Raw genomic sequence first — 11,679 nt, 5'->3', positions numbered from 1 at the left:
CGTTCTCAACCCAGAGGACCTCATTTGTAGGGTTAAGTGTCTTTTTCTTTGTACGTAGCATTCATGTTTCATAGAACCTCGTGTCGGGAGTAGTACGATTTGAAAACACACAAGTTGATGAAATACATACACCCAGCATTCCTTGCACAAGGTGAGCTTTTCTGGAACAGGCGCTCCCACGCAACACACTCCCCAATGCCATTTGTCCTGTTTGCTTATTTATGTGACACCCTTCGCTTCCTAATGAACAACAATCAACTAGAGGCACGGCGAAAGGATGTGCAGCGGTTACTAAAACCAGCACAACCCAAAAACTTGCTCCGAAAGAAATTGTCAAGTGGATCTACGACGCGCTGCTTTATCTGTTTCTTCTGCTATCACTCTCTATCTTTCCTTTCCCGAGACACAGTAATAAATAATAAAACCATCAGCGAGTCGAAAACTTGGCCCAGCTCATTCGGGAGATGAATCTTCTTCGCAACTTTTGCCCCTTGCCAACGGAACGGAAGTACGCACGGCGATAGTATTGGTGGCTAAATAGACTTCCATTTGTTTTCACCTCGCTCCTTCGCCTGGGTAAAGGGAAAATCAAACTTTACCACTCTGACAGCCGGCCGGGAAATGCGAAGCACCGAGAGGCGGAAGAAAAACTTCAAAATCACCGGTACATTTATCACCCGGGATCCGTTCCACCAGAGGGTGGCTGGTGCTGGCTCGATCCTCGAAGGATTTCGGAACCGTACGGCCATCTTTTTGCTTCGGAAGCGGCTCGTTGTGTTCGTACCCCATAAGCCCCCCAGGCCTGGCTGGGTAAAGTGCGGTGGGGCGTAAAACAAAAAAAAAAGAATCCTGCCTTTCGCCAAACGGATGCCGATGCGATGACGGTGGTTCTTCTCTCGGTGGTTTCGACGATACGAAGGGCTCGGAAAAACTTGACGGGCATTTCCCAAAAACCCACCCCGGACTCGGAACTACTCACATCCGCCATTGGAACCCGACCGATAAGAAAGCCAACGACATGAGTTATGCATCTCTCGTGCGCAAATAGTAATCTCTCCGGAAAAAAGCCCCCCCCCCCCCTGCGTGAGGGTGGTTGCCTTCTTTTTTCCAGGACGACATTTATCCAACCCCACGGGCGTAGGTAGTGGGTTTTAGTTCGCTTTAGCTCGTTCCACCCCCACCGAGTGGGTGAAGCAGAAATGATTGAGTGTTTCTCTCTCTTTCACGATCGCTCTTTCTCGCTCTCTCTCTCTCTCTCTCTCTCTCTCTCTCGCCCACGGGATGCCACAAAACCCCACCGGGAAGCGGGAAACTTTTCATAAACGTGAAACGTGCGCAAACAGAAAACATTATCCCTGCTTACTGCGCTCCGTTTCCATGCGGGAGCTCCAGGTGCTGCATCCCCGAACACCGTCACCATGGCGATTGACAAAACCCTCGAACGAGTTCCTCTACGACTCTACGGGTGGCTGGGGCTGGGGATCCTTTTTTTCTCCACCTTCCGGGGAGGGCGCTGCAATGAAAGCATAAAATGTCAACATGGTTCCATTTCCTGAGCAAATAGGTAATGCCGTCCTCGAATCCCCCCGAGGTCACGGGACCGAGAAGCAACCGGAGCTTGTGGACATGCTTTTTGGGTTTCGTTCTACAAAAAGTACATCGGTATGGTTTCGTTTTTTTTTCTGGTATTCGTACCTTCCACCGGGAAACGGCTAGCAGACGCGTCCTTCGACGAAATCGGGTGTGTGGGTTTTCTTTAAGTCAGATCGTCAAACGAGCGTCGAATCGACGAGCTTTAAAAGGAGCCTGCGGAATGAATCGTGGTTGAAACGATCCTTACAAATATCCTTAAAAAGTCCCGCATATTTCCACGCTAAAAAATTAAATGGAACGCCCATTTGATGCTTCCCAGAAAGGCCTACTGTGATCAATGTGCAAGTGATTTATCACAGGTCGCAGGTTCCTTTGCCAATTCCCAAAACGAATCGACACTGTCCCACGGTTGCATCGGAATTATGACCCACCCGTATGTCTCTTTAGCAGTATCCCCCAAACCCAATCCGAGCTCCGTTCGTTTGCTCGAACCGATGGCGTCTGATTATCAATCAGCATCCTTCACCCGTACAGCGCGTTCGGGACGATAATGCGTTTCATCGCCGACGGAACACACATTCCACGGGCCTAAGCTCATCGACACACATACCCATCCACACCGGCACAGGAGCTTTGTTGATAGCTGCTCGATGCGTACCCGATTTCCGACTTTCAGGACACTCCAAATTCGATTTTGGTGTTGCCGCCGGACGGATTGTGACAAACTCTCGAGCTCGAGCCACCCACAAACTCGCCGCAGGTGCCGCTAAAAGCGCGCTCCGCATAATCATTCGCCCTCTCTCCCTCCCCTCACCGACCTGGCAGATCCTTTCCCGCTGATCTGGTGAAAGGATAATGGATGCTTCGGTATTATCAGCGACACTTCACATCCACCAGCGGCCCAAGGCTCATGCGTAACGTGTGGAAAAGCATTCGACATTAGCATACCCACCACGCCATTTTCCACCCTAGTGTTGCTCCAAGGACTCCACTGCGGGAGGACGGAAATGGCGCCCGAGGACCACTCCTCTTCCTGCTCCACACCACGCGTATCCCTTCGTGACCGCCAACGGTGACGCCGCAAGGATGTCGCGGGAAAACCCACACGCAGATAGCAAGCGTAACGGCGACAGATAGCGCATCCTGCCGCTCGCGTGTGTAGTGGTGCGGAAGCCTGCAAACCGCGCGCATTTGTGTTGGTGTATCGCCCCTGGCAACGGGGGTGGAGCCTTTGTGTCCGTGTGCCAGTGTGAGTGGTCCCGTGCGGCATACACACCACCACAAACACCCATTCACTTGCGGATGGGGTGCCCCATCGGTGGTGGAAAATCTGGTTCGCTTTTGTTTCGAGCGCCCAATTCGATAAGCGAACGTGAACGTCTGGAATCGAGTCGCGATGGCACGAGAACCGAATCCCGCTGAAAGGACGAAACCCTCGGTGGAAGGGTGCCAGGATACACGACGCAAGATGGCTCACCGATGGAGGGAAAACGCGTAAAAATGGAAACCCTCCAAAAAGTGCCAACCAGCGTCTTCGAAATGCGCAGTCGTGGAAATTCGGGAAAACTCCCACCTCCACCGCGCGCCCTAGAGCTTCCGGTCGCTCTCGTTAGGGTGAAACACGGGCACGGACACGGGCACACAAAATGACTGCCCGCAAACTACGGCGACATTGTTCGCACTCTGTTCGCCCGAGCGCAGGATCACGGACGGTGAGCGAACCGAGTTAGCCGCGTACCCGTGCCGTGTTTGTGAGGTTAGTTTTCGCTACGTCCAGCCACACCAAACGTCGGGGACGTCTCGACATCGGCCAGTGCGTGTCGTTTCTCAAGACGGAAAATCTGCCAGCTGTCTAGTGGCGCACTGAGACCGAGCGCTTTTCCCTCCTTCGTTTTCCCAATTAAAAGCCCAAGCCAATTAGAGCCCGGTAATGAAAATGTTTTTTAATTGACAAACTTCACCTAGCGCCCCTTCGAAATGCCGACGGCCTACCAACCGCTCGACCGCTTTCACTTTCAACCGTACTTAGCGCGCCCGTTGCGGTCAGAACTTCTTTCACGGCGCGCATTTACGACCTGCCGTTTTGTGGCCAGCGAAAGTGCGCCCGTACTAAGCACGCAAATGGAGTGTTAAAATTTGCATACTAATTGCAACGCCGGGCTGGGGTGGATGCGTATCCTTGGAGGAAGCTGCTACCCTGAAGAAAGCGCCAAGAAGAACCCCATTTAGTAGCCGAAGCTCGCGATTACGCTCGCCGGAACGCACCACCTGGTGGGGGTTTTGAGTTCGCGCAACTATCAGTACGTACAACTATTTAGCGCATAATTAGAGAAGGCCCTCCTGTTGGGCCAAGCGCGCGTAATAACGGTGTGTGTCCTCCAGGCGATTAGATCCACACCGGTACACGAACGTTCGGGTGGTAGCCTACTGCGATTGCTCACGTTGGCGAAAAACAAAAGAGTAAGAAAGAAATAAAAAAAAAAGCCAACAGCCAAGAAAAACGACAACACGACGCTACGTACACACAAATTAGAACCTACGGGGGCACTTCTAAATCGCTCCAATCAGCTCGCCAGCGGGTGGGCTCGGTTGTCAGGGGGTGGCTGCGTGCCCTGGGGCGGTCGAAGGGCTCCAAGTGATAAGCATTGCGCTTCTTTGGCGCTGCCTCGTGTGCCACCCATTTCAGTAGCGGCATTTCGTGAACGGCTTTCCGTCGCGTCGTCTGGTCTCCGTCGTGCAAGGGATACTGCAGTGTGTTTTCGTGTCGTGTGTGTGTGTGTTTGTGTATGTGAACGCGTGTGCGTGTGTTCTACAAGTGCGTTTTCCCCCCGGTACAGGTGTTTGCTTCAACAGCCGTTTCTGTGGTGATAAAAACGCACCGCACGCTCGTAAGATACGCACCTCCGAAAGGCGACATACGTATGTCGACTTCTCCACGCGGCCTACGTTGCACTGGAAGCCATTTTCAACCCCTACCGGCCCGGAAAACACCCCTACACCGCGGTGTTATCGAAACGACTAAGGGAAGCGCATTGATGACGTAGCTTTTGTTTCGACATTACGAACGATTTTACGTGCCACCAGTCATCGGTAGATTGCAGCTCGCAGAGCATGCTGTTGTGACCTCTGTGCCGGTGTTTCATTGCGAGTTGCGTGTGTTTCTGATCGTGTGCCAGGTAGTGCCAATGTCCGAGAACATGCTCTGTGACTGCACAGTGCCCAGTGAGGTGCAGTGATGCTAAACGAGGCCTCAAGCTAGGATTGCAAGTACGAAAACGTTCCAGATAAAACACTGACCCCGAGGGATCCCAGTGTCGAGAGATTCGGACTGCCCGTTCCGAGAGTCCTGCCAATGTCCGTGTGCGTGTCATCAGCCGGCGGGACGCTCGGTGTTGATGCGATGTCCCTCTCCCAGATGGCGCTACCTTCGTCGATGATGTTGCCACTCGCGCATTCCGGCCCAGGGCATTCCTCCTTGCTGAGTCAATCGATGGCAAACGGGCCATCGACTGGGCTCGGTTCGATCGGTTCCCTAGACGCGGGCCCTTCACTGGGAGGATCATCGAAAGGACTACACCTGAACGGTACCTCTAGCAACAGCAATGGCGGTCTGGCCGGACTTTCCGCGCTACATCGCACGAGCACGCTCGATGGTTCGTCCTCCGGCATCGGCGCCATTGTGCCCGGGGATCTTGGGGATCACCATCCAAATCCCGAAATGCTATTGGCGCTGATATCACGCAACAAGACCCTCGAAGGTAAGTTTAGGGTGGCTTTGTGGGCGATAGGCCGGATGGGTCGTAAACAACCCCTTACGGGAGGATCGCGCGCTGTTAGTCGGTTAGTCACCTATAAGCACTCGGCCCTAAGCGGGTGCCATAAAAATCAATACCCCTACGGTTGGTGGGTTCTTCAAATCAAAGCTCACGGGGTTAATTCGAGCCCCCGTCCCACCCGTGAGCGGGAACCTTCAACCCTTCCGCACCACATCAGGTGGGCAACGTTCGATTAGGGTTGCGCTTTCGGCCAACCAAATTCAACCCCTTTCGATTATCTTGGGTGGGCCATCGCTCGCAAGCAATGCTACCGCCGTATCCGCTATCGGAGTGGCCGCTGACACGTACAAGACAGTTCCACTTGTCCAGATTTCGGGCCTCAGATCTAGCGGCAGTTTGCCTTTTCGATGGAACTGCCGACGCCGGACGTTGATACCGCCCGGTCGACTGATAAGTGGCGGGATGTGCGGAAAGTTTGACACAATTTTCCATCAAGTGACATTTTGCCCTATCAATTCGCTCAAGTTGTGTGTTACACTTACCGCGATCGAACGCGTGTCTTTAAACGTACAACAATTACATCGTGTCGTTGTTGAGACACATCACACCAACCGCGATCAAGCACCGAATCCGGGATGGAGACCTTGGAACGGCTAGCTCGTGACCTTCGAATGGCTATTGGGCGGTGTGGGCGGTGAAAACTGTCCAAATCATTCCATCCCACCCACCGGGTCGCTAATCGCAAAACCTCTCCGAGCGGTATTGTGCGCCAGTGCTACTCGAATTTGTTTGCCTGTTTGCGCTAGATAACATGCTCGTGGGACTTTGTCGCCGGGAAAAATGCGCATCACAATCCCAATCGCACATGCGCCCGTTTTTCGCCCCCGGTCTAACCTCGTGCGGGAAAAGGGCCCACGGATTACCACCGACACCGATCCACTTCAGCCTTACGCCAGCTCGTTGGGGATTTTGTATCGAGAGCTCTACAAATAACGTCGCCACCTTGCACGGCCAGGTTGGCCAAGTGCGGTGGCGGCAAAAAAAGAAACAGACCAACCTTGAACACTTGTAGTTGGGTTGTTGGCAAAAAAAAAATACGCCCGATGCGGTGTCTTCTCTATTTTTTGGTTTTTTTGTTTTTCTTTCTGGTGTTGTCTTCCTTTCAACACTCCATAGTTCCGGAACGATCGTGGCGGTTGTGTAACCGTATCTGACTGCTACTACAAGCCAATGGTACGCATCGTTTAACGAAGAGCCATACCAAGTCCTTCTGGTTGATTGCTTCCACCGATATTTGACTCGACATGGAAAGGTGTTAGATAAGTACAAAGTGTCGTTCGGTGGTCATCATCCTCCTCCTCCATCAGCATCGCACCGAGGTGTTACTGAGCTATCTGATCGTGTGTACCCTCTCTCTCGGCCTATCTGACGATACGATCGCTACTCCTTCGATCGCTTTTTTCGCCAGCAGCCACCCAGAAATCCACTCCTTTTCGTTTCTGCGCCGCGATAGTATCGGTGGAACTGGAGCGCCGCTGGTAGGGCTGTGTTCGACTACACTGATAGTAGTTCCTCGAAAAACCGTTACCAACCAAGGCCCACCACAGGAGTTCAGTGAAATTGTGTTTGCTCTCACGTTTGAAAGATCGATAGATAGACTCGATACACAGATCGTATCGCGAGCCAATACAAGAACTTCCCCACTGGCAATGTTCGTGGAATAAATGGCCCAGCAAATAGTGTGTTGAAGGAAATTTAAATACACACTCGGTGTGTTTGATCGCTAATTGCATGTGTGTGCAGATTACCACACCAAACCTAGCCCAATCGAAAATGTCTAGAGTGTGCGATTTCTGCGACCATCGCAGAAGAACAATTTGCCAAACCCAGCCTGTAGTAAGAATCGACCAGTTAACCCGAAGCATCTTCAAACCTCCAACGGTTCGAAGTTTAAACACATGATGCAATAACATTTCAAATGTCTCCTAGAGCCAAGGGTCAACGAATACTGTCCGCCACTGAGAAGGAAAGTAAATGCGGCATACGCCGTGATACACACGGGCCAAAGGTTATCACTTGCTCGCGTGCCACTGGGGATGTGCTGTCAAAAAAAAAGTTTAACCTCAAATCATCGTCGATTCCGGGCGGTTCTCTTATCTCCGGAAGTGTTTTTCGGGCGAATACTGCTACCCATCCATTCGCAGCCGCCAAACAAACGAAGCCCGGATCATCATGTCGCCATGTCGTTGGCCAACGCCGACGCTGCCGCAAAATGCTTGTAAGGTGATGAATGTCGGCCCTTGTGTGTGTCCCTTTTTGGATCCACTGATCGACTAGCGCGCGTGTCAAAGCACTTTCGCGGAGAACTGTCTCCTCAGGTCTGCGTCTTTGCAAAAAAAAAAAAATACGATCGGCGACAGAAGCGCGCTGTCACCTGTTTGCGATATGTTTGATCACCGAGGCTCCTTGGTTTACGCCGAAATATCATGTCTGGCTGCTGGAACATGCGCCAGAGCGCCACCGCCAGCGCCTGCCAGCTTGGCGTCTATCAGATAACGTGCCATCCTATTGATGGATGGCATTCGACCAGCGCTAATTGATGTCCGGGAGCCTTCCGCGAGGCGACCATTCCTGCGACAAGCTTCTGACGGCTACGGACATCCATTTGTGACGCAATACACCTGAACGCCAGGAGAGCCTGTGTGCCAGGAGGAGCGCGATAAGCAACAGGGCTGTCAAAGCTGGATGTCCTCAATCCTGGGACCCCAAATACGAGCGGGTGGCTCGTGGCGCCTTGGCACGCTTGGCAATCGAATGATGTCTATATTGCTCGCCGATTGCTTCGGTACTTGGACAATCTTTTGCAGAGCGAGCAGATCGTCGACCAATCAATTTGATTGATGGCCACGCACGTTGGCCGAGGCTTGGGTGGGTTTGGTGAAATATTCATTTCGTCCCGAAATGAAATGGACACCTATTTACCGTGGGGAGAATGCTAACCCTCATTCGCCCTCCAACATGGCTCTAACCGATGGGTTTTAAAGCCCCATTCGAGTGATGTTTAATCTCGATAATTTGCTGAAATGCTTCCACTCGGAGATGTGTGATCACAATGCGGAACCGGAGGTGGACAAACCAGGCTGCTTTGCTGGGAAGCCTATCGGTGGCACGATTTGTCACAATTGTCATATGGATGTTTGCTCTTCAATCATCGTGCGCGCTAATGGAGCCCACCATCGAGAGGACCTTTTTTTCTTCTTCTCTCTGTCTCTCTGTCGCTTGTTCCGGTTTCCACTCTGTGGAGCACTTCCGTCAGATCATCACCATCCGGTGGCAGGATCGGGCAGACAGTTTGGGACCGAATTTTCCGCCCCCTCCCCCCCCTCCGGTAGACGCTCTAAACACCCCGGAATCAGGTCGAAAGAGGCGCACTTAACGCTGATCAGTAAGAGGCAATCCATATCACCACTCAGATTGATGACGCTCGGGCCAGATATCGGCTGAGCGCATTAATTATACCTTCTGATTTATTGCCCAATTGTTCGCTACCGGCGTTATCAGCGAACGGGGTAGAGTTTATTTATTTATTCCCTCTTGGCAATCGTCTACGATAATGCAGCAGATTGACAGTTCATAAATTAAACGCTCGATTGGCTCGGAGCAATCTGCTCAACCTGTTTAATTCAATCAACCGTCGAAATGATAACGATTTAATTTAAAGCCTCCGGTGCACAAGCAAGAGCACAAGAACGTATGCATGTTTGATGGTTTCTTTCGAAAGTACACTAAAAGGCTGGTGTGTACAATTATGTGAAATAGCACGCTTTCGAATGCTATTGCGTCATTTGCGTACACCCAGCACGAAAGTATGAGTTGCATCAAATTTGTCCTGCCTAATCCCGCGGTCTTATCAGCGCTAAGCTCTCGCAGGGCTGGGCTGGGTCGAGTATTTGCCAAAGTCAACAAATTTAACCGATTCGCAATCGAAAAGTTGTCTGCAGTGTGGCACACAAATCCCACCCGTAATAAGCCCAGATAACCGACGACTGATGGCTGCCTAATCCACCCGATCCCTGGCCGTGTATGTGTGTGTGTGTGTGTGTGTTAAGGAGGGGGATTTTTCCCTGATGCCAAACTGCAGCACTGAAAAATTGTTGAATCCAAGCGCCATGCTGAGTGTGGAAGCGATCCCGCGTTTGACGAATCGCTCTCCGGTTGCAGGTGCAACACCGAATTCAGACCGGGAAATCGGACTGGGAAGGGAAACGCAGAAAAACACATTTTCCCTGCCTGCCTGCCTGCAAGCCAACGCTTTTCACCGCACCCTGTCGGTGGGCCACGTGGCCAGCGCGTTCATTAGTTTCCGGTAACAACGCCCGCACCGACAATTACCAACACCACCACCGACGTGCTGAAGGGCTTTTGAGTGCCTATAAGCAAAGGCGCCCCTTTTTTTTGACTGGCGGTCTGGGCCCGGAACGCAAAAATCAACAGCCCGATCGACGGGAGAGAATTAACGCTCTCGAAACCGAAGCGGCCCCAAATTGTTTCCAACACGCTGGGAGTGGTTCCCGGGAAAGGGGCGGGAAAAATCGCCCGCACGTGGCCACTGACGTATGTGCGTGTGTGTGTGTGTGTGTGTGTGGGTGGACGTGCGTTCCGGCCACCGGACGCTTTCCCGGCGTTCATCACCGGAAAACCACAACCCCTAATTGAATGTGTGAAAATGGTTGTTTAAATAGTTTTCCCTCCCGGGCGATTCGATGGAAAGGATGGATTTTTTTTCTTGCCCTTCGATATGTGTGTGAGTGGGTGGTGATTATTCTCCCATCAATAGCTCACGCCGCAGACGTGAGGAATTCCTCCGCATGCAGTTTTTCCTAACCCGCCTGGGGCTGGTAATGAGCGTGAAGTAAAAAGCGCAACTCGAGTGCCAACTTTTTGTAACCATTTTTCTGCTTCACCCAAAGCAAAACAGGAGGAAAACTTTTTTTTCTCCCCCATTCCATTCACCCGGAAGGCCCGTTTTTGTCGAACCGTCCCGAGACCTGTGAGGGAAAAAAACTCTCACACGCTCGCTTTGGTGCATGATTGAACAGCTTTCAGGACTTTCACGCTCTCTCTCTCTCTCTCTCTCTCTCTCTCTCTCTCTCTCTCTCTCTCTCTCTCTGTGGCATTTCTCAACCGTTCCGCACCCTTTAAACTGCAACACTCGGAAGGGTGTGATTTGTCTTCGTCATCACGCGTCCCGGATTCCATATGCCAGCGTCACGCCAATCCACAACCGCCCAAGGCGCAGTGCGATCGAATGAACCGGCCGTGGAAAACGCGTGCAGTAATAGAACCCGAAAGGACACACAGGACACACAAAAAAATGCAACAAACAACCACTCCTGTTCGCTGCTGCACCAGTAGGGACTGGAACTAGCAGGGATAGGAAGGAAACAGGCCCGCGAACATGATACGGAGGCGCGTGCGGTGGAAAAGCGATGTTTTGAAACATAATATTTATCGAGTCTCGAGGGCTATTGTTCATTTATACGGTATTTTTACCAGCACGTGTTTGCGCCGCGGGCCATCGTCCACCGTCGCGGTTCGCGTCCGGGCGATAAAAAGGCAAGCTGTGATGTTGAATCCTTCGACCGGTTGGTTTTGCGGTTGGAAATGGGATCCTGGAAAGTGGCCGCGGAGTGTGGGAAAAGTTTGGCCATTCTCGCGAGCAGAAGCAGAATCTAATCGATTTCGAGTGAATAATGCAACACTCCAAGCAGGAACGATTAATTGGGTCTGAGCCGAGAACCATTGTCGCTGGAACACTGGAATTATTGCAGTGGGTTTTCTTTCTATTTCTGTTGCCCCATTCCACCTGAAGCTGAAGACATCCTGCGTGGCTCCAAGGTGGCTCTGTAGGTGCGTCTGGAAATTTGAGGCGTCCCAAGTGCGCCGGAAAGCGACCCGGGAGGGTGATCGCATTACCAGTCTCGTTCGCTTCTTGCTATGCTAAAAACGACCGATCAGCATAATCGCCGGCTCGAACGAAACAAACGAAAACGATGCCATGTGCCATATGGCTCCGGAAGGCCAACGCACACGCCAACCATTGACTTCTTCATCGCTCGATGGCCGCTCGGTGCCATCATCTCCTCCCGTCCCTCTGGACATTTTATGGCTCTCAGACCATTTTTTATGGGCTTCTTCGAGTTTCCCAGCCCTCGCGTGATGCAATCCCGCTCGGCTTTTCCGACCGGGGTTGAGTCATTAATCGTCCTTGCGCACGTTGCGGATGTTACGTTGTGGCCATACGGTTTTG

At 52.0% G+C, this 11,679-nt stretch overlaps 1 protein-coding gene across 1 annotated transcript in view; it reads left to right on the top strand.

Annotated features, from left to right (window-relative positions):
• The first annotated feature begins 4,945 nt into the window (after positions 1 to 4,945).
• Positions 4,946 to 11,679, top strand: part of LOC128727820 (LIM/homeobox protein Lhx3) — a 32,759-nt gene continuing 26,025 nt past the window's right edge. The window contains exon 1 of the mRNA XM_053821763.1: positions 4,946 to 5,351. Within this exon, the coding sequence (XP_053677738.1) occupies positions 4,946 to 5,351 (406 nt within the window). The remainder of the gene's footprint in view (positions 5,352 to 11,679) is intronic.

Source organism: Anopheles nili, chromosome 3, assembly GCF_943737925.1.
Source record: "Anopheles nili chromosome 3, idAnoNiliSN_F5_01, whole genome shotgun sequence".
Classification (NCBI taxonomy): domain Eukaryota; kingdom Metazoa; phylum Arthropoda; class Insecta; order Diptera; family Culicidae; genus Anopheles; species Anopheles nili.
Note: the sequence above shows the minus strand (reverse complement) of the source record. Positions and strands in the feature narration are given on the sequence as shown.